Source organism: Plectrocnemia conspersa, unplaced genomic scaffold (assembly GCF_051122295.1).
Source record: "Plectrocnemia conspersa isolate PC_06_02 unplaced genomic scaffold, ASM5112229v1 ptg000009l, whole genome shotgun sequence".
In the NCBI taxonomy this organism is placed as follows: domain Eukaryota; kingdom Metazoa; phylum Arthropoda; class Insecta; order Trichoptera; family Polycentropodidae; genus Plectrocnemia; species Plectrocnemia conspersa.
The window spans coordinates 11,437,709-11,459,866 of NW_028277173.1; the positions used below are offsets into that span (position 1 = coordinate 11,437,709).

The 22,158-nt window shown below is 31.4% G+C and overlaps 4 protein-coding genes across 11 annotated transcripts in view; 2 read left to right on the forward strand and 2 right to left on the reverse strand.

Moving 5' to 3' along the window:
- The first annotated feature begins 687 nt into the window (after positions 1-687).
- Positions 688-7,168, forward strand: Eb1 (microtubule-associated protein RP/EB family member 1). 6 transcript variants are annotated; one of them, XM_088193214.1, is made up of 7 exons: positions 688-716; positions 1,317-1,599; positions 3,884-4,127; positions 5,069-5,158; positions 5,322-5,413; positions 5,486-5,641; positions 6,002-7,168. In XM_088193214.1, the coding sequence occupies exons 2-7, from the start codon at positions 1,333-1,335 to the stop codon at positions 6,068-6,070; spliced, it is 918 nt and encodes a 305-aa protein (XP_088049340.1). In that variant the 5' UTR covers positions 688-716; positions 1,317-1,332; the 3' UTR covers positions 6,071-7,168. The 6 variants fall into 6 exon arrangements, with proteins under 6 accessions (XP_088049340.1, XP_088049342.1, XP_088049345.1 ...); XM_088193216.1 differs by having other exon boundaries at positions 5,084-5,158; XM_088193217.1 differs by lacking the exon at positions 688-716 and adding an exon at positions 827-1,104 and having other exon boundaries at positions 5,084-5,158.
- Positions 7,169-8,691: 1,523 nt separating this feature from the next.
- Positions 8,692-10,503, reverse strand: LOC148231927 (uncharacterized). Of its 2 annotated transcripts, none has more exons than XM_088193222.1 (6): positions 10,333-10,503; positions 10,133-10,255; positions 9,995-10,070; positions 9,887-9,930; positions 9,758-9,807; positions 8,692-9,687 (listed from the first exon to the last, which is right to left on the reverse strand). In XM_088193222.1, the coding sequence occupies exons 1-5, from the start codon at positions 10,429-10,431 to the stop codon at positions 9,763-9,765; spliced, it is 387 nt and encodes a 128-aa protein (XP_088049348.1). In that variant the 5' UTR covers positions 10,432-10,503; the 3' UTR covers positions 8,692-9,687; positions 9,758-9,762. The 2 variants fall into 2 exon arrangements, with proteins under 2 accessions (XP_088049348.1, XP_088049347.1); XM_088193221.1 differs by having other exon boundaries at positions 9,758-9,810.
- A 550-nt stretch (positions 10,504-11,053) lies between these two features.
- Positions 11,054-14,199, forward strand: LOC148231928 (uncharacterized). Its single transcript, XM_088192333.1, has 9 exons — positions 11,054-11,247; positions 11,438-11,650; positions 12,415-12,598; positions 12,657-12,853; positions 12,920-13,030; positions 13,095-13,235; positions 13,300-13,477; positions 13,548-13,774; positions 13,844-14,199. The coding sequence occupies exons 1-9, from the start codon at positions 11,114-11,116 to the stop codon at positions 14,040-14,042; spliced, it is 1,584 nt and encodes a 527-aa protein (XP_088048459.1). The 5' UTR covers positions 11,054-11,113; the 3' UTR covers positions 14,043-14,199.
- Positions 14,200-14,257: 58 nt separating this feature from the next.
- stl (ADAMTS metallopeptidase stall) overlaps positions 14,258-22,158 on the reverse strand; it is a 137,338-nt gene continuing 129,437 nt past the window's right edge. For both annotated transcript variants that reach the window (XM_088191736.1, XM_088191735.1), the window contains exons 3-15: positions 19,649-19,911; positions 18,759-19,582; positions 18,560-18,694; positions 17,938-18,044; positions 17,735-17,877; positions 17,469-17,674; positions 17,212-17,393; positions 17,013-17,149; positions 15,891-16,139; positions 15,712-15,823; positions 14,987-15,135; positions 14,585-14,774; positions 14,258-14,506 (exon numbers count right to left, since the gene is read on the reverse strand). In XM_088191736.1, coding sequence (XP_088047862.1) covers positions 14,352-14,506; positions 14,585-14,774; positions 14,987-15,135; positions 15,712-15,823; positions 15,891-16,139; positions 17,013-17,149; positions 17,212-17,393; positions 17,469-17,674; positions 17,735-17,877; positions 17,938-18,044; positions 18,560-18,694; positions 18,759-19,195 — 2,202 coding nt within the window. In that variant the 5' untranslated portion in view covers positions 19,196-19,582; positions 19,649-19,911 and the 3' untranslated portion in view covers positions 14,258-14,351. The remainder of the gene's footprint in view (positions 14,507-14,584; positions 14,775-14,986; positions 15,136-15,711; positions 15,824-15,890; positions 16,140-17,012; positions 17,150-17,211; positions 17,394-17,468; positions 17,675-17,734; positions 17,878-17,937; positions 18,045-18,559; positions 18,695-18,758; positions 19,583-19,648; positions 19,912-22,158) is intronic.

A 22,158-nucleotide genomic window follows, 5' to 3' on the forward strand; every position in this document is an offset into this window, starting at 1 on the left:
TGCGGTGGTGGGGGTGCGGTGTGGTTGTACAACGCCGCTTAGTTCGGGTGCGCGGCTCAGCGGGACTTTACTTTCACTTATGCTGCGTCACGGACGGTCGTCTCGGGATCCCCATACACCCATTATTTTTTTTATAATTCCAACGTAAAATTAAGCAGTTTATAATTTTTAGATACAAGAAAGACATTTCACAGAATAGCCAACATATAAGGTTTCTAAAAATAAAGAAAACACATTTATTTCGTCATTTTAAAATCTTTAATGGTAAATTTCAAATAGAATGCAATTATTAGTACTTTTATGTTAACGGGGGTTAACAACTGTTTAGGCATTTTATTAATTTATATACGCCACTGTTCTGACTAATTCTTTATCACTGTTAAAAAAATGTAAAAAGTGAGCGTTGATCAGAACAGTATATAAATAAAAAAAATTAATAAGTTTTGGAATAAATTTGGACCACGATAACAGGAAGTATTATTATTGAATATATTTTATTATGGTGTTGAAATACTTAATCTAAGGTAATAATGTTTTCTTGAAATAAAGTTGATTTGATTGAAGAGAAGAAAAGAGAAGAGAAGAGAAATTTTTCCTCTTTTTTGAAATTAGAGGTTAATGGCCGCAATTTGCATCTCTGGGGCGAGGCGTCGCGGTTGTCAGCGGCGAGAGGCGCCGCCCGTGGTCACTGCTCTGGTGGCTGTCAACGTTCGTCGGTGAGCTCGGCGCCCCTTTTATCCGTCCTCGCTCTTTTGCCTCCTCTCCCGCGCCCCCACCCTTAACCGCGAGGCGAACGGAAGCGCATCCCTTCCCGCACGCTTCCGCCGACTTTGGTGCGTTATTTTCGGCCGACGCTTACTCACCGCACGCACCGAATAAAGGCGTGCATTTTGTCGGTTTCGTTTGTGCTGTGCACCGCGACGTAAACGCCGGCCATCGCTTGCATCGTGAAATTCACGTGTTCCACTTTAAAGTGGCACACCGAAAACCGACTGTTACTTTGCTCGAATCGACGGTTTTCGGCCACTTGCACATTATAACGGCGCAAGTTGTTCGCTCGTGTCCATCGTATCCATCGTATCCATCCAGACAACCGCACGTTAGGTTAGGTCCGGGTGCTGTCGTTTTGATTAATTGAATGTTAATTATAGTAATGGAACAATAAAGGGTAGCAAATAGAGAGAATATTTTGTTAGAAAAAAATTGCGCAATGGGCGTTAACTGCGAACTTGATTTATAGTCGTCTCGTTCTTGTCACGGATCACTGGGTTCAATTCATTCATTCCTTTCGAATAATTTTTATTGTAAAATTGCAGATAAACTACAACTAAAATGGCGGTCAACGTGTATTCCACCAACGTCACCACGGACAATCTGTCCAGGCACGATATGCTCGCCTGGGTCAACGACTGTCTGCAGTCAAACTTTGCTAAAATAGAGGAGCTGTGTACGGGCGCAGCTTACTGCCAGTTCATGGACATGCTCTTCCCTGGAAGCGTCATTATGAAAAGGATAAAATTCAAAACATGTCTAGAGCATGAATATATTCAAAATTTTAAAATTCTCCAAGCCTCATTCAAAAAAATGAACGTAGATAAGGTAAGCTTTCGACTTTTTCATCCAATTTAATATATGTACGAGAAGAACTAAAGATGAGAACATGTTTCCTTTTTACATTTTTATACTGATATTAGAATTGCAGTTTTTATTCGAATCTTACAAGAAATTTTAGATTGTTCACTAAATTAGGTTAAATTTTAATTAAACGCTACTGCGAGATGAGTAAAAGAAAGTGCACTTTCTTTTAATTGTCTCAGTTATTGAGTAGAATTAGAAGAATACTGTTAAAACACAAAATTTATAGATTTTAGGCAACATCTTGACTAAAGAGAATGTGATGTATTCTGCATTAAATCAGAGTTCTTTTATTTGATAATTTTATTGCCTGTTAGCCATAAAGCTTTTTTATAAACTGGTCGTCTTATCATATATTATTGTTAATATTAGTTGCCCGATATAATATTTTTTTAGATATGTTAGTTGTTTATATCTTATTTTTTATAATAACTATTATGAATCGACTATTATTTGTAATACTATAAATGCACAAAAAAATAATAACTTACACTATAAAATTTTATTGTAAGATATAATAAAGACCATAAAAAATATATAACACTTAATAATATCTTAGCAATATATCACGAGTGTCGCTCACCCCACTTCAACTGTTAAAACAGACTGAATTTTTAGGATATACAGCTTTTGTGACACGTCGTGCTGTTTACGGATGATTCATATTTGAATTGTCATGCATTTGCACACACTAAATTTATTTTGATACAAAATTGTGCGTCATACAATGGTGTAAAGCATATATGCATCACCATGCACTGTAAGGTTAATACCTATTTTCTCTCTTTCAATACACACGTGAAATGAATCGTCATTTTGCCTGTTATTTTTTATATATCTATTACAGTCAGCTTCCAAAGACCACAAACAAGTCTTCGACCTACTTCTATCTTTAGGTCTCGACGAAAGCTGTCGAGACCTAAACAATAACAATAGTTAACTAACTTTTGTACAAAATATGTTGAGACCACCAGAAAAATTGGTCAAATGTAACATTAAGATATGAATATAATATATACAGTGGAATCCCAATTTTACATGCCTAGAATTCACGTTTCCTGTTATTTGCGTATATTTCTGCAGTTCTTTTTCATTTTAGTGAATTTAATCTTGATTTTACGTTTTTATTTCTCGTAATTAAATTAGATTAAAATTCATGATTCAATTTATTTTAATACATTCAATTATGTGCATGGCAGTCGTTAAAATGAATATTGAGTTGCAAATGCACGTAGTGCTAAGTATTTAAGGCTCAAGGTTACACAGCGCAATTGGTTGGTGATTTTTAGCCAATTAGGAAATTCTTTTTAGCCAGTATACCTTTAAATCCATATATAAGATTAAAAAGGATTTACATATATGAATAAAAAATATACATTGAACCTTTACAAATCTACATTTCCCTGTTTTTCAAATTTTTGTCAGTCCTTTCAAAAACGTAAAATCGGGATTTACATAAAATAGAGCTAATTTTCTGAAGGCCGACGGCAATAAAATTATTTATTTTCAAATGTTTGTTAACGTGTTCTTGTCTTTGTTTCTTCATATGTCAATAGTTATCTAGATTAATTAAAATTACATTTTAGATAATCATTGACCCTAGTGTAAGTCGTTCCAGACAATATATCGAAAAAATATTTTGCAATGTTAATTCGTTCCAGGTAATTCCCGTTGACAAACTTATTAAAGGGCGTTTTCAGGACAACTTTGAGTTTTTGCAATGGTTTAAAAAGTTTTTTGATGCTAATTATGACGGGCGAGAATATGACGCCATGGAGGCGAGAGGTGGTTTTCCGATAGGCGCGGGCGCCATGATGGAATGCGGCGGTTTGCCTTTAGGAATGCTTCAGGTCGCGCAGCCGCGGTTGCCGCCTGTCCAGAGACTCGCCCTTAATCAGTCTTCGCCGAGGACGCAAGGCACAGAATACAGTTCATATAGAATTTTACCTTTTTATATACTCTTACGATAGTCGCAACTTTGTTTTTTACAATCACAGTATTTTCATTGGCCGTGTTCTACGTCGTATATATACATATGAATATGAGATGTCTATCGTCGATTGTGCAATAATGAAAATATTGTGGTCGATTTTGTACCTTTTTATTTTAAATAGACGGCATGTATGTTAATTTCACACTTTGGAGGTACACGGCAGCATTACAATGTTTCCTTTATTGCTTCGTATCGTAGTTGTCGTACGTACACTTTTTCATTTTTTGTTTTCTTTTTCTTTTGCTCGTTGTGTAGATTGTGCCGATTGACAAATTGGTGAAGGGGCGTTTTCAGGATAATTTTGAATTCCTACAATGGTTTAAGAAGTTCTTTGACGCCAACTATGCGGGCAACGATTACGACGCCGTGGGCCAGAGGGAAGGTCTGCCCATGGGCATGGGAGGTTCGAGCGCCCCACGTGGCGGTGGCCACGTCGGCATCGCCAGGAAGCCCCCTTCCACGTCACCTCCGACAAAACAACCACCAAAACCTTCAAATAGTATTATTTTTTTAATTTCATTATTTTAAAATATTACTATGTAGAACTCTTCATTATTTGATTGTAAAACATTTTTATATTATTATCGTATTAAGCATAACAACATAATAATGAAGGTTTCTATATGTTGCAAATATACTAACTTACATAACGTTTGTTTTCACAACTGACGGTTAAATCGGCTTTATTGCATATTTAAAAATGTTATTTCACATTTTTGCAGATTGATATTTACTTAACGTTCAATCTAATATTTTTTAACATTATGAATTGTTTTAATACACGCTTTATTAATATTTCGATATGTTTAACTTGAAAATTAATTTCTTAACCTAGTATCTATTTTATTCGGTTCACACTCGTTTGAGAATCTCTAATAAAAAAATTCAAATTGATTATAAAAATACATTAGGTTGTCACGTAAGTTCTGTCTATTTAACCAAAAGTGAAACTATTGTTGATAATTAATCTTGCAATAAATTTATTAAGTTCTCACTTTGCTCACAGTATTGTGGTTACCAATATTAGAGTAGAGGGGTATTTTAAGTGAGATTATATTACAGTTTGGAATTCTTAATGCTTTTTTGTTGAATTTTAACATCATAATTAATTTATATAGATAATGCATTATGATTATGGGGTCAATAGTGTGTCCCATAAAATTCCAGACTTACAACCCGAAGGTACCGAGTTCAATTCAGCTGTTTCGAATTTTACCATATAAATTACATTTAATAAATACTGGGGCAAACTGTTGTTGACATTATATTGAATTAGTCTAAAATAAATGTTGTCAAATAAATAATAGTAACTGATTAAAAAATATACAATAGACAGAACTTATTCAACGATCTATTAAATAACTATTGAAAGTGCATGGCAATTTTGTTCCCAAACTATAAATGTTATTAGCAGTGTGGTGTGATTATTTTGGAATAAAGTTTTTTTGTCCTCAGATTCTGCAAACGAGACGAACATAAGTCACGTCCTCAAATTTGCACCAGCACAAAAAAATGCTGCTATTGATAAAAGTTTGGGATTTTCTATTAGTCGATCAGATGGATGTACATTTAACTTAATTTTTGCGTGAAATAATAAGATTAATAAAAAATACGTTGAAAAATTACTGTTTGTGTACATCACAGTATAATCTTTGTTTCTCGAATGCTAAAATTATCCTGTTTGATTTTCTAGTGAACAGAGTTCCGGGGGCTTGTAAGCCGGCTCCAAGACCCGCCGCTCCTAATTCGAAGAACGATCTGAAAATGGACGAGTTAACGATTCAAGTATTTATATTTATGTTTGGATTGAATTTTTTTATAAAAAATAGGAGACGCTAATGTGTTTTATTATTATAGTTACAAAATATGCGAGTCACAGTCGAGGGTCTGGAGAAGGAGAGAGACTTTTATTTTGGCAAATTGAGGGATATCGAAGTGTTGTGTCAAGAAGCAGAAGACGACGATAAAACAGGATTAGTCTCAAAAATATTGGCAATTTTGTACGCTACAGAGGTGACTGTCTTTATTTTTGTTTCAGTTTGCTTGTAAATAAAAATCAATTTTCTAATTGATTAATAGCAATAATCCAGTAATAAATTTTGTACAATTTGAATTTTTGTGCTGCAATTGCTTGCATAAATATCAAAAATGTGTAAGGTGAATTAAATGTTAACATTAACTACTGATGATGTTAGAGGTAATAAAAAATACATAGAAATTAACACTGGGAAAAAAATTACTTTTGAAAATGCCCTTTTTTAACACCGGAAAATAATTCGTTACTGAATTACTGTTCATGGAAACAATTACATCTTGTACTTTTACCCTTGCTTTACTGTGAAGTTCGATTTTAATTTTTATTTCTCTTTTCAGGACGGTTTTGCACCACCCGAAGAAAACGATATTGATGATGGTAACGGCCAGGATAGGGACGAATACTAAACGATGATCTTAACAGAATAGCATGCTTATACTCGACTCATATTGCAGTAACAGTTATCCAAAAAGCTTCGTTTATTTTAATATTCTTTTTCACGTGTTATCATTTTAAAAGTCAAAAAGTCTTATTTATGAACGACTCGTCTAATTAATCTCTATATCCACGTTGCTTAATGTTTAAGAGTGTGTGTTTAGTCTAAAGCCGTTTGGCGTTGTGTATTCTATGTACCATTTTTGCAGTTGTGAGATATATTGTTAGTTGTTTGTCATTGAAGTTACATTGCCTATATTGTTTATTACAGTATTTAATTTAAGCCGAAGTATCCCGAACACCGTACTATAAAAAGGCACAATTTGTGCACGCTTTTTTGATCGATCGGTTTGTACTCTGATTACTATCGAAAGATTTTGGTGCTAGGTTTATTTAAAGTTAATTGCGACGTTATATGACATTTGAAATGAAATTTAATTTTCAGTTTGGTGCCAATAATTTTGTCAGTGACAATCCTGAGATTATTTATTTTATCGAGTTTGATTTGCTAGTTTTGTACTACTTATTTTTGTCTTTAGGTCTAAATTGTGGAAATTATTGTGTATTCCATTGAAATTCCAAATTTAAGATTGTGCGCGGGTTTTTAGACGTGATACGTATTGGAAGGCCCCGTGCGTCTGTATTCCAATCACTGATTATTGTAACGCATGCATCCTGATTTATAAGTGGTGCTGAATTTTCGACAGGGTGCATATCGAAGACTAATGAAGCTAAGTTTAAAGTCAAATTGACGTAATTCACGCCAAATAGCTTTATTGTCACATATGACGAATTCCCAGCCTTAATATTTTTTCTCATAATAATATATGTGTTTTTTTTTTATTTTAATTCATAATTTGTCGTTAATTAAATGCTGATTTAATATTACACTTATCTTTTATTATATTGATGCTTTAAGGTAAATAGACATTATTATCAGGGTTCCTTTTTTTATTACGTATACTTTGACCATTTGCATTTATCTTTTGTCTTTAAATGATTGTATGATCATTTTTAATACAAAGAAATTATGTTAAATAATAAAAATAAATAAATAAAAAACAACGACACCATATGTTTTTATTTACTTAACCTATGTAGAGTTTACATCTTCTATATGTTATACTAACCTTTTCTTTCCTGTTAAACTGTATCCTTTAACACCTGACTTATTTTCATCTGCTAGCAATTTAGGTGTATTGTGTGTTGTAACATTGCAACATAAAATTCAACATGAGAGAGGCACTAATTTTAAATAATTTCTTGTTCAGAAAATGTCCTTGGGACTTTGCCCAGGGCCCAGATAATAAGTAAGTCTTCACCTAGATTCTAGGCAAAGGATAGGTAAATTGGGAATTGAAGTCACAAATTGCTTGGAACAAATTTAATTCTGAAAATAAAACCATTACATTTAAATATTACTATACAATATTTGCGTTAACACGGTCACTTTGAGAGCTATCCATTTCATCATTATTGATAATTGAGAAAGAAATGGCAAGTGGGTTTACGCCCTACCGTTAGCTCTAAAGCACACGATACAGGTATACGTTTGATATACTTATCACTCATGTTTATATTTTGAACAAATTTATAGAAATTAAAATCATTACTATATTTTTTAATATTATCAACCCAAACTTATCTCTTTCTCAATTATGAATAATGCTGAAATGGATAGCTCTCCAACTGACTATGTTAGCGAAAATAGAGTATAGTCAGCATTTTTTTAATCATGTATTCAATGCATCATGACCAATCATATTCAATTGCATAGGTGTAGTGAATTTAAAATCCTCAGTAGTAAATATGGCAACCAATCTGGAGGGTTAGTTTGTAAAAATGTATCAGCTGCTTTAATTTGCTACGAGCATGGAACAACATTTTCTCATTCGCGATATTGACATAGAACAAGCTTTAAAATTCCAATGAAACCTGTATATTTGTATGGCTGGGTACAATAAAGTATAAACAACTTGTGAAACAAAAGCAACACATAAGTGGATAACAGATTTCCTTATAACAAAAAATTCAACAACACTGGACGATAATAATAAAAATCTTCATTAGATTCTAGCACATTAGACGTGTCAGACATTCTAGCGATGAAAGCCATATTTTTTCCTGTCCGTCATAAACGTGCGCGCATATTATCAGGTAGCAATGAATAGTATGTATTATTTTATTCTTAATTAAAATACATATCTATGAATAATATTTTGTAAGATTTATTTATTGGATATTCATTATTTCCTTTTTTAGACGATTTTCTATACCACAATATTGTTATTTTTTCAAATAACACGGTTTTTCAAATTTAGGGAACCAATCTTCAATTTTTATGTGTATTCATCACTTTTTTACAGATGTTTTGGTTGAACATACCTACCGTGTAAAAAAATTATTGGGTGTATATCATTTCGCATGTTAAGACGCAAAACAAAAATTGTTCGGACCAAGTTTGTTCTTATGTAAATTTGTGAGCGAATTAATGTGTCTAAAAAAAGGTTAAAAATAAAGTTATTAAGGTTGTCTCATGATATTTTACTGCATACAAAGCCAATACAAGAGCGAAAGGTAAAAATCAAACGAATTTACATAATACATTTTTATTTATTAATTAATTATTCATAACATCCTACGGATAAATGTACAATATATTTTGAAATTTGACTAAACAGTTAACTGGTCACTCATAAAATCTATTTATGAGTTACAAGCCCGGATTGGCAGCTAGCTAAATACACAAGTGCTTGTGAAATATTTGCGAGAGGGAAGTTGGTTTAACTGGGATGCACTAACTTTAACGTATAGCTATGAGATTATCATTATTTATTTATGTATACTTATACATAACAAAATGCACATATACAGGTCGACAATGAATACAAATTTTAATATTCTTGAATTAAGGAATAACAAATGTACATTAAATTTTATTTACAATAAATTGTACAATACCAACAGTCATATAAAATAAAAAAATTAAGAAATATAATGATTTGTTGTTTCGTTAAATAAATTCTTGCATTATTTTTGCATATATACTTGTGTATTTGTGAGCACCAGTTATCCGGACTCTACATATTAAACTAATAAATAATAAACATCTACTAATAAATATACTTTGTTTCAATCGGTCGTTATGCTATAATTCATTTTTGGCAATTTACATATATATATGTTTTAAATTAAAATAAATAGATCATACATGTATATAACTCGAGCAATATGTTTAATAGTAAGAATAATAAATTCCTTTAATTATTAAATTAGTATGACATACTACAAGGATCATCATATGAATATTTTTTATGTGTTTAAGGGACAGTGGACATTTGCCCTTAAAAATTTGTTTCTGGCTCTGTCAAGTCATTGAATAATAAATATGTATTAGACTGATATGATGTTTTTTTTGCTGTCTTCACTTGACTGATAATATTCCAGACTTTTAGTCCAATTTCTGTATTTAGGAAAATATCTAATTTATACAAGCGTGCATAAAAATTAAATTGCCTATGGAATGAATGTTAAAATTTAATGACTAGAATGACAAAAATAAGATGTTGCTCTTCAATGTTACGGAAATCTGAAAAAATATAATTGAAAATTACAAAAAGCACTGTACAAAGAAATATTAATAAAAAGCATATGCTTACCTATTTTAAAAGTCAAGTTGTTCAACGTATTCCTTTTTAACTTTAGTGTCCTTCTTAACAACAACATTTCTATATTGTAATAATTTTGTTTTCATCACATTATTTTATCAATGTAATTAATAAAACTACCTGATTTGCATGGTTTATCTCCACCTGATTTTCATATACTCTTTCTAAAATACAACACGAATTTTCAATAATATTATATTACAATAAAAATAAAATAAATTTTGTTACCCGTTTTGATATTCTGTTGTGCACATCCTCTATCTGGTCTTTTGTGATCATTTTCATTTTTGACTTCGACGAATTTCTATGTAATAAATTCATATTTAATCGTTTTTAACTAATTACATATGATAATTCGTGACAAACCTCTTCACTTCGACGCGAAATGGCATCTGAGCGGTAGCATAATTTTTTGAAATGGTAGAATTTATACACCTTTTCATAGCATGGTTGACAGAGGTACTGAGATAGCGCATCATTTGCGTTTATCTGGAAAGAATTATTAACATTAAATGCGGGTATTTTTGCATTTTGTATACTTTGTGTGACACGATTCATTTACTAACATTTAATGATGTACATTCCCTGAACGCAATTGCGCAGTCATTTTCACGTATACTTTTTAATTGAGTGGTTTTGCAGAGACAAGCTCTGCAAGCGTTCATTTTTTATTGAAAATACTTTATTTTATAGAACGATCCTTCATCAAAGCGAACTGTCAATTTGACGTTTGTCACAGTTTGGCCTAAACAATATATTAATTGAGTTGATAAAAATGAAATATAAGATTGATTTTAATATCACAACACAAAGTCGATAACATAAAACTAAATGTTTTTAAAATAATTTACATTGAATAAGATTACTACAAGGAGTCTATCGGCGGTATTTAGTTTTTACTGCTAATATTAAATACTTTTTTTTGATACAATGTGTATAAACTAATCTTATTTTACATTTAGCACGTACATGCTATGCTATTGATTTGTCATTTCATTTGTAAAAAAATAACATTATATTTTTTTTATTTTTGTTTATAATAATGATTTATTTAATATAAAAACCAAACGCTATATTATTTCTAGAGTAATTTTTAAGATGCGGAAGCAAATTCAAGTTATAAAAATATATATTTTTAAATTTAAAGTAAAACATTTTAAGCAATATAAGATTTTTTTTATTAATAAGAATTTGCAGTTTAATAATTAAAGGAGTATTTTTAGTAATTTAATTTATATTTAATTCGATATAACGAGCGTTTTATTATATCGATTTAACGAGTGACGTGAGTTCGATGTAACGAGTATTAAGTGACGGTTGCCGTTGGCGTTTGAAAGTTTCGTTGCGATGTCTGAGGGGGCGAAGGCGTTGAACGAGAGCGTCAGCCCTTTTTGGCTGGAGGCCGAACCAAAAGCTGCATTTGCTCTGGCATGGACTAGAAAGCGCATCGACTCCAAAAACCAGCTCCCTGATCTCGACAAGTAATTCCCTTTTCTATATGATTACCTGTCAATAATTTCATAATATATAGCATCTACTCGATTAAATATAATCAGTTAAACCTGATTTTTCGAATCAATGTTAATTTTAATTTTAGTTTCAATGCAAACTTGAAAAAATAATATTAATTTAAAAGAAGAAAATACTATAACGTATTACGTATAATTTCAGATGTACTCGCGCTGAAGTTGGTGGTATTTTAACTGATTTCCAAATCGATTTGGAGCTCGAAGAGCTTTCCACAACCAAATCGCACATTATAGATTTCGTCGTCGATGAAGAAAGCCTCGAAGAATACGAAGAGGGTCTGAACGATCTGAGAGAACAAATTGACAACATTTCTGCGCAATACGATTCTTTAGATAGACTGATCGATCATGGATTGTTAGTATTTTCATACAATTTAAAACTACAGAAACTAATGGATAAAAGTGCTATGTTATTAAATCAAAACTTAAATGATTTTAATTAATACAAATAATATTTTTATTATAAATCAGTACATTCATTAAATTACTATTGCAATGCTATATTATTAATAACATATTTTGTTGTTTAGGGTAAAATTAATAATTTCTTGGGAATGTCCAATCTAGAGCAAGCCACATGGAGACTTAGAAAAGCAAAATGATTCTAAATTTGTCTAAAATCCTTAAAGAAATTATCCCCAAAATTAATTTATGGTAATTGCAAAAGCAAGACTTACTGGAAATTACAATATTTTAAAGTTAAATGACACGTCTGTCAGTCTTTTTGTTTTTAAAATTCATGTTATGAAGTTGTATAATTGAAGCTACAACTTTTAATATTGTAGATGGTTCCATAGAATTTAAAAATTACATTTAAATAATCAAAAAATGTACACAAATTTTTAATAGATATATTATGGACATAATATATCTATTAAAAAATGTGTACATTATGGATATAATATACCTATATATAAATACCAATTAGTGTAACATAACGCTAGATATTCAGATTCAATGAATTTAATTAGATGTTTGATATGTATATATGCAAAAAAACAATAGATTTTTACCGGATATGGTTTTGGCTGCTATCTGCCAATTTTAGATGTTGAGTTTATTAAAATATTTGTTCAGGAAGTCGTCGTTTTAATAAATGCATAATGTATGTATTTTTAGAGAGCTGGACGGACAATTTAGCAAAGAACTGGATTTTTATAATGATATTAAGGCTCAAAGATTGCTGGAATTAAACGACATTACCAAAGAATGTGAAGATTTAGCTATTGCTCTTGAGGCCGAAAAATCACAACTATTTAAATTAACTAATGATGAAATGCGGGCATTCATTAGAGCCGGACAGGTGAGATTAAATTTATTAATGCTTATATTAAAAATTTGTAACTACAAATCTTTTTTAGAAACGTGAAAATCACAACAATGATGAACAATTTGAAGAATATTTTTCGACTAACGAAGATCTAAATTCATATTTTAAGTTATTTATTAGTAAATATCCAAATTACGATTGCGAAGATGCTGACATTCTGAATTGCGATGATAATCTTTCATTATATTTAAGCACTGACATTAAGAAGATACTTGAAACTAAAGAAAAGTGAGTTTATTTCGCAGATAAATTAATATTTAAATTATATTATAAAAAACATATTTCTTTTTTCAGTGTTGAGAATTCAATGATTAAATATATAAACACTAAAGTCGAATTGAGCAAAGCTAAGGAATGTTTAAAATTTCATTTGTGTCATAATGAAAATTATTATCCATCATTGAGGTAAAAATTCTTTAGTAATAATATTATTATTTTATTAATTATTTACTATATAAATATATTTTAGAAGCGATATAAATTATGACATGCATACAGTTAAACAAAGCGATTATGATAAAGAAGTATCTAATGCGGTTAAAAGTTATGTTAAACAGCAAATTAGTTTTGTTCTTTACGACGAATTAAAAATGAGAAATTTCGACGCTGAGTAAGTATATTTTTATTTTTATATTTGATTTTTATACGATCAATATAAATTGTTTTATTTATAGGAATTTATATAAAGAAATTAATATTGCATCTACAATGGTTTCGTCTCTTCAATGCTGCAGCGAAATGCTATTGAATTCTATCAAAAAACAAGATATCTTGAAAGAAAATATTATTATATTTTTTTTTTCATTGGTGAAGCTTTTTATGAATGACGTAGACATTGTTAATACTCGAGAGGTTTAAATTGTTGCTTATTGAATGTTCAATATTGGAAATGATCATATTATAATTATATCTTATATTTTAGCAAAATATCGAACGTTTAATCATAGAAGCTGAGACGAAAAATTCTAACGAAGTAGATGAGTTTAAATATTTCAAGAATAATATTTATAAAATATTTAAGCTCACAAAAGATACAAAGATGAGTGAAGCTTTCGACTATTTAAATTCCTTCTTAAATTCGTTGAAGAAATCTCAGCAGATGATCCTTTTCAATCGATGTTTAGATCTCTTATTGGAATGTGATAAATTGTTAGTATCCTATATTATTTATAAAATGTGTTTTTTATTCGCGTGTGTATTAATTAAAAAATGTTTTAGGTATAAAAGTTCACTAGTTGCTAAGAAATTTATTTGGGACGGTGCAGCAAATCAACCTAATATAATCAATCGGAAATTAGAATGCGATATATACGAGATGGAGAAGCATAATTCATTAGATGCCGATCAGATGAAAGCCGTCACTGGCAAATTTATTCAACTGAGAGAGACTTATTCCTGTGATCTTACTTTAAAATGATTAAAATAATTATTATTCAGCGATTAATCAATAATTTCAAGCTTTAATAACATATTTATATATAAAGTATATTTAGATTATCAGTTAAAATATCTTAAAAAAACGTTTATTTATGTTTTAACAATGAACTAATAATAAATCTTTTCAGAACTATAAAGTCTTTAATTAATAAATCCAAAAGAATCTTATAATGCATATATTAAAACAATCACTTACATTAATTAAAATTTATTTTAGTCTTTGTAATGAAAATATAAAACGACTATTACATATAAATAATTTATATATCACATTTATTATTATGTATAATTAATAATCCCATATTATGTGGTGTCTTCCGACTTTTGCCATGATGGTATCTTCCGGAGCTACGAATACCGGATTGTTGAAGTCCACTATGAACATATCGGGACTCTCTCCGTTTGGCATCATATCCAGGTTTAGCATTGGTTGATGATACACACCTGTGATTAAATAATATAATTAAAAATTTACAACGTTTGATGTATTATATATACTATATAATGTTGGATTATAAATACCTGAGAAATTCAAAGTAGAGATAATATTTTCTAAATCTTTCTCGTCTAGTTTAGCTTTGATTATAATTCGATTTTCTATGTTCCTTTTTATTCTCACCATAGATCGTGATGAAGTTGTTTTATTCATTCTCGACAGAAGAGGAAGTGTAAATTCAGTTTCCGATAAAGGTGTATCGTCAGGACCGAATTCCTATGATTTATAAAATTATATTACTGTTTGCTTTTTACGGTAGACTATATACGAACTTTAGAAAGATTGTATTTAGTCACTTTGTATGCAAATACCATTGCCGCTTTGTATTTTAGTATATTTTGATTTAAAAAATAAGAAACATCGAGGAATTTACAATTTTTTTTGTAACAATAGTCATGAATCAAAAATGCTCAAATTAATAAACTTACCAAACATTTTCCACTTATACAAAAGGCTTGTTTATTTTTACTGCAAGACGTTCCAAACGGAAACCATCCTTCTTGTCCGTTAACAAGATAGAATCTATGAGAAACGGATTCATCTTGACAGGCTATCCTACAAGGTCTATCTGGATCTTCTATACAATAATATAAAAATATTAACAGTGAATTCAATTAAAGTATATTGTGAGTATTATGACTTATAATCAATATCAGACATTTTTTTAAATATGCCAAAATGTAAAGCAAAAAAGTGAATTTCAGACAAATTAAACTAAATAATTAAAGGCAAATATTTGGTTGTTATTTTATTTGAATTTGATTGTATCCACGACGCCACTGATTGCTGTTTCGATTGGTTTCCATTTTTATAATTTTCTCTATAAATGTACTATAATTTTTGTCATTTAATGAGATCTTTGTTACCACAAAAATATTATATATAATTGCGACAAAAAGTTATGTTGATTAATAAACTAGTAACAGTGTTTTGAAGAGTGGCTTTCAGGCATAGGAAGGCACAACAGTAGCTTAAAATATCTGCTGCAGTTAAAATATGCACTAAGTGAAGCAGATCTTTTACTTGTTTTTTGAGTAGTAAAGTTATGAAACCCATTGGAATTCATTAGCGAATTAAGGTTTAGTTGTCAACCAGGTGAGGCAAGGCAAGAGGCAGTCTGATATTGATTATAGACATAATATATTATGTATACCTAGCGCCGGTGATATTTGCATGCCGATACCCGATAATCTCCTAACTCTTTCTTTATACTTTGTACATACGAATGTAGCGTGTTCATGTGGCGTTTTTAATCTGCCACATCCCTGAAATATTCAATATTCAATGACATTTATATATTGTTAGTGTTTCATTTAATAAAGCGAATATTACAAATTCATCAGGTCTGCAAAGTTGGATGCTGTTTTTAGGGAATGTGCTTTTATTTTTCACCAGTCTGATTCCAGATCCTGGGGAGATGCAATGGTAATGACATCCACTGGCGGGATACCATTGAGGACCGCTGGATCGGCGCCATTGTGTACTGCTGCGAACCGAGTCTTCTTCTTTGTTGCAAATGCCGTGACTGCTTGCAAATTCATAATCTTCATTTACGTCGTTTGAAGTAGTGCATTTGAATTCCTTAAAGTTTATAGTAAAGATTAAATTATAATACGTATAACATTCCATTATATTTTACTTTTACATAATCAAAATTTTACAATGTTCATATGATTTTATAGCTGAGATATAGATTTATTTATTATTTACAATCTTTTATTTGTAATATAAGAGTGTATGTATGGATACATACATATCCATACACACACTCTTTAACATACATATTAAATATTCACATGAAATATTAAATTATACAATTAAAAAAACGATTATGGTGCACAGCTAAACTATATGAGTACCATCCGACATATTTTTTCAGCTTCTCATAGTTATCGCTGAAAACATCTTTATATTGGGCAAGCTCCTTGAAAATCTGGATGGCTTGTACAAGACAGGGACGTCATTTGCATTGGGGTAGTGACACGCACTCTGCATAACGAAGCCGAGCATCATCGACGCCTTAACGCAAACTTTGGCGACGTGCATAGAAAATCTTCATCCCTGCTCTAACTTCATTCTCATGTCATCGATGGAACTATTTCTGCTTAAAATACCTCAGCCTAAACTCTAAGAGTATTCCGCCGGGCAAGGGATCTTAAAAATGTAACAACGTGACACTTAGCGATTGTTGATCGACTATCTCTACTGATATTAAATGTATTTATAAAGAGAGTGAATCTGAATTTGTGCGAATTCTCTGAAACACTTTCAGGTCATCAGCATATAAGAAATAGTCCAAATTTTTGGTTGATGAAAATAAAAAAGAGCAGGAAACCCAGATTAGATCCCTATGGTTTTTCAGAATAAGCAAAATACCCATCGGAGCGATGATTACCGTAGCAACTGCTATGATTGTTTATAAGTTTTTTTGAGAAATTATTAAAGCAATCTTACCACGCACAAACCGCTGATACAATGCATCGGTTTGCTTCCCGATTTCGTCTGACAAGTGGTACCATCAGGAAAAGTCCATCCACGACTTTTCAAACCTCCGCCTCTTGTATGACACCAAACTGTACAAGCATCCGCTCCTAAAATTACATACGATAAATCAAATAATTCTGCATATAATATACAAATAATCAACACACACCTTCAGAGTTATATCTCTGGAACCCAGTTCCAATTAAATCAGCGTCTACTTCTCTAGCACGCAGGCATATCTGATCAGCAAATTCGCTGATCGTCATACGAGGAACATTCAAGCACTGAGATGCTACGCAACTTCTGTATTTCTTAGAATTTCCTTCGCAGTATTCACCCCCATTATCTGGTCTATAGACAATAACATATTTTTTAAAGAATTCTTATATCCCATTTGAATGAAATTATATGTATTATATATCTTACTTAGGTTGATCGCATTTCCTCATTGAAACCATGATACCAGTACTTCCGGCACTAAGTCTACCAGAATCACTGTGTAAGCATCCAGATGCGCAATCTGGAAATGAACTCCATACGCCCCATCCTCCAGCTAATGGTGCGGATACCGGGGCATTTATGTTGTTAGCATCTCGACCGTTTCTACCAGCGCAACGTCCACCTCTACACCACTAAAATATATAGAAAATCAATAGATGCAATCGAGTTGCTTTTAAATTTGCTCAATTTACTTTGTGTTCTCCGCATCTTGTCCCTTCAAGAGCCGGATGAGACGTCCAAGTGTATCTTTCTCTTCTGCAGTGCAAATCTCTACATACTTCAGTCAAGGGTTGCTGTACTGCGTGTCTACTTTCTCTGCCGTATTTTAACATACCTACGTTATAAAATAAATGTTTATAAGTATTTTACAAATTAAATTATATTGCAAAATCACATTGTTGATCTGCTCCGAAGCGTTCGCCTGGTAAGAGTCCTTCAGCGCTATGATCCAACTGTCCAGCAGAACTACCATGATCCAATAAGCACCTCGATTGTTGTGTACTGTAATCATGAATTTTATATTCATATATTAAATTTTGCATTTTTTCTTCAAAGATAAGATTGATATGTAAATTTAGACGTCATTTATTATTGATTATAATAATTTCTTCAAGCAAAATATAATATTTAACTAGCTTCTAATAGGAATATGGTTCAAACAGTATTGGTTTAAATTTTATACTTACTAAAGGGTTAAAATTTATCATCAGCTTTTAATACTGATAAAAAAATACAAATATATTAGAATATTCGAATACTTTGTAATTGAGAACCCTATTACAAGACTGTTTTTTAGATTTTCTTTGAGGGATAACTCTTTAATTTATAGTTTGGAATTATTTTTTTAAATATTTCTATTTCATTTAGATTCATAGTATTTAATTAAATGAATTAATTTTTTCTGGCCAAATACAAGAGCCCTTTCATATGACGTCCCTGATATACAAATCAAGCCATTTTATCGTTGTGGCAGAATCTTATTACTAAGTGGTGTAAAACTTAATTACAGTACTTACTCTAAGAATGTTTGAAGATATCGCTTGCTGCAAGGTGACCATGTTATTTTACCACTACCCAAAGTCGGTGACATTATAAAGCTGCTAGGATCGCACTCGTTTTCTGCAAGTGGTCCATCATGTCGCATCCCTAAACTATAATAGTAACATATTAATGACAATTCTATTCAAATATATGCTAAAAATGAAATACTCATACTTGTGTCCTATCTCGTGAGCTACTACATAAACGCTCTCAAAATGTCTTCCTTCGTTAACTGTACAACTGCTGGTCACTGTACACATTCCAGCAACAGGAGCAAGACCTACCACTTGGCTGCTCACTTTCCCATGTTTACTGACTACGTACAAATCCAATCCTGTTAAAATTAAAGCATGGTCCCAATGAAGTGGATCAGTGTCGCCCGTTGGATTCTCCAAGCGTTGCCAGGCACAAAAGTTGCTCAAAAACCTATCTATATCATGAGGCCGCTTCAATGCTACTGGATCTTCGTGCAGTATCTCCAATCGTTTCAGTACAAAATTCACTGTCTGACCTAAAGTCGGATCGTGATATAGCAATTGAACAGCGTTTATCATAGCCAAGACAAAGCGCACCAATTCTCGCTCGGTGTCTTTAGGATAATTCACAGACATGTGCTTGTGCAAGTCTCTATCAACAAAAACTGCAGTTTCTACAAATATAGCCGGAACTATAGATCTCTTGCTTCGTTTATGCTCATTCAATAAATCGCCTTCTTTGTAATAATCGTTTAGTTTATCTAAATCTAAAAAAGTATCACTATCGTCAACGTCTTGTTTTCTCCTATATTTGGACCATTTGTGTATTTTTCTAACTTCATCTTCGAACACCGTATTGTTTTTGTTCTGAATTTCAGAATTGAGTTTGTGTGTTATAGGCGATACATATTGTTTTGAAGTTTTGCGGATAATCACTTGTCGGTCGTTTTGTAGAGTTTTGGAGAATCTCTCAGGAATCGGATGGACAGTGTATAAAGTATTATTGTGAGCAATAATGCCTCTCTAAAATCAAATTAACTTTTAGATTATATATTCTAAGACGTGTATTTTAAATTCAATAGTACTCACCACTCCACCGCAGAACGATAGAGCTACTCTATCGCTTTTATACAAGCATCCTTGTATGTCATCATTGGTTGGAAGTTGAGAAGCAGGCTCACTTCTGTTTGCCCACCGCCTCACGAATAAGAAATGTGGATCTAGGATATTCAAGTTTGGTTCTAGTTCGGCGTTGACTGTATCTAAAATATCTGATTCGATGATAACTTTCTTGCGCGTGTCTCTCTTGCTTCGTTTGCTAAATTTGAGCGTAGCCAAAGAAAAGTTGGAATCTGAAAATAAAAAAATAACCTTTAATAATATCTTATAATCATAAGTCGTCCAATATATTTTATTATTCAAAAGATAGCATGTGTATCAAAGAATTGATACAATTGGCAAATTTTAACTAAAATGTGCTTAGCTTCTATAATCTGGTAGAAAGTTAAAAACTATAAAGCGTAGAATCCATGTTAAATCAATTAAAATATTTCCTATATTTAATTGTGATTCTGACGATTTAAATACTGTATTCACCATATGGATTTCTTTTTTCTAGACTGGTTAGATCGTATCTGTGATTGATTACCCTTTAATAATTATATCCTCATTCTCAGGTAAATATTGATTCTCGGAGTAATTTTTAATCTTATTATCACCTTATTCAGCTATCATATTTTCATGTAATTTAGACAACATACAAAATTTGTAAGCTATTCTTATTTCAGCGATTGACTCACTATTTTTCTCTCGTTTTTAGTTAGACTATGCTCAATAAAAATACTAAGGGTGATATTTTTGTTATCTTTAAGCCATGATAACATATATATAATTTACTATAATATACTAGAAGCATATTTTCTATTTTTTTATCGGTTCTTTACTATATTTAAACATAATTATCTGAAAAAATAGTTTTAAATTAGAAAATTCTAACGTCTTTTATAATTACATGTTACTCTAAATGTAGACATTTCTTATTTAAAAAAAATTATACTTCTTGGCATTTTATCACATAGTAGGCAACTATTTTATGAAGTTTGTTTTTTTCCATGCAGGGGCATCATTTAAGCTTTTTCCAAGGGGAGGGGGGGGGGGCAAAATTTGCCCAGTCAGTAGTCGCTTTTTTATTTTAATGACATTTATTTAATGACATGCATTTTTCTGACCAATTCCATGTTTAGTCCACGTCAAAAGCAATAAAATCGTGCCGTCTCTCGGTTATTTAGCGCTTATATTAAGTAATTTTATAGCATTACGAATCGAATGAAGCACATATAAACCGAATTTTTCCCAATAGGAGAGCACAAAAAACAATTACCACTTCTCAGAAGTCAAAAATCCACGTCAAAAGCAATAAAATCGTGTTGGCGCCGTCGCAGTGGGAACCCGAAGAAGCGATGTTCGCGACAAAAAGAACAAATTAAAAGCCAATATATTGAAAATAAAATCATGTTGAAAGTGTTCATAACTGTTTTTATTAAAACGGTTGCGGAAAAATCTATCGGAAAAGAGAGCAAACGTTTCAAGTTACACAAAAGGTATTGAGGTCCAAGTTAACTATGTTGAATATAAATAACGGCATAAAAAGTTTTTGTATCTCTGTTATTTTATGTACTGTATTTTATTATTTGAATATATCTGGTTCGAACTTTTAGATAGGTATCGCACAAAATCATGCCTCATGGGTTTAACAAACTCAATGCCATAGTGATTGGTATGTAATGTCAATCATTATAAATTAATTTTCTTGTAGATATTGTCACTCATTTTATGCCTAGCGATTTCGCATTGAAAACTTCAAGCTCAACAGGAAGAAAGGGCAAAAACAAGTCATGCGATGAAACCCTAAGATTGCATCGACCTTCGTTATGAAATAAGGAACTGTTGCAATGGTTCCGCGAGCATCTGCCGTGATATAACAGTTTGAACTCCGTTAGACTTAACAACGCGGAAATTCAGTGCACATTGTTGTCGCGTGTGTTTTATCTACTACCGAACATCGTGGACTTGTTTGATGTGTAAATTCAGATGCCTTGCAATAACAATACACAGATCAGTAATTTACACACACTCTTCGGAAATCACTCGCCCTATCTTTGTTGATATCCGTCGAACATATGGTAACTATGAAATAACATTATTTTTTTCATTTTTATATATTTTTAAAGTTTTTAAAGCAATTTCAAATACTGGGTTACCTGTTTTAAACCATACTGAATTAAATTTTAACAAAAATCATACAAATATAAATTTATTTACACAAACTAGTTTGAAAATTAGTGCACTTGTTGTTCTCTTAGCAACAAACAAACAAAAAATATTAAAAGATAATATCTAATTAAAGACGATGTAGCTGAAAAGTCTGCAGCGGCTTAGATAAGGTCAAAATTATGCACTAGATTTTACAATATGTATGTACATGTGCCGGATTAGGTGTTACAACGTTACGATCAGACCACATATATGGTTGTTAGGACCAAAAATATTTACTGACCCGAATTATCTTCTTAATAGTTACATCTAAAAAATGTTGACTT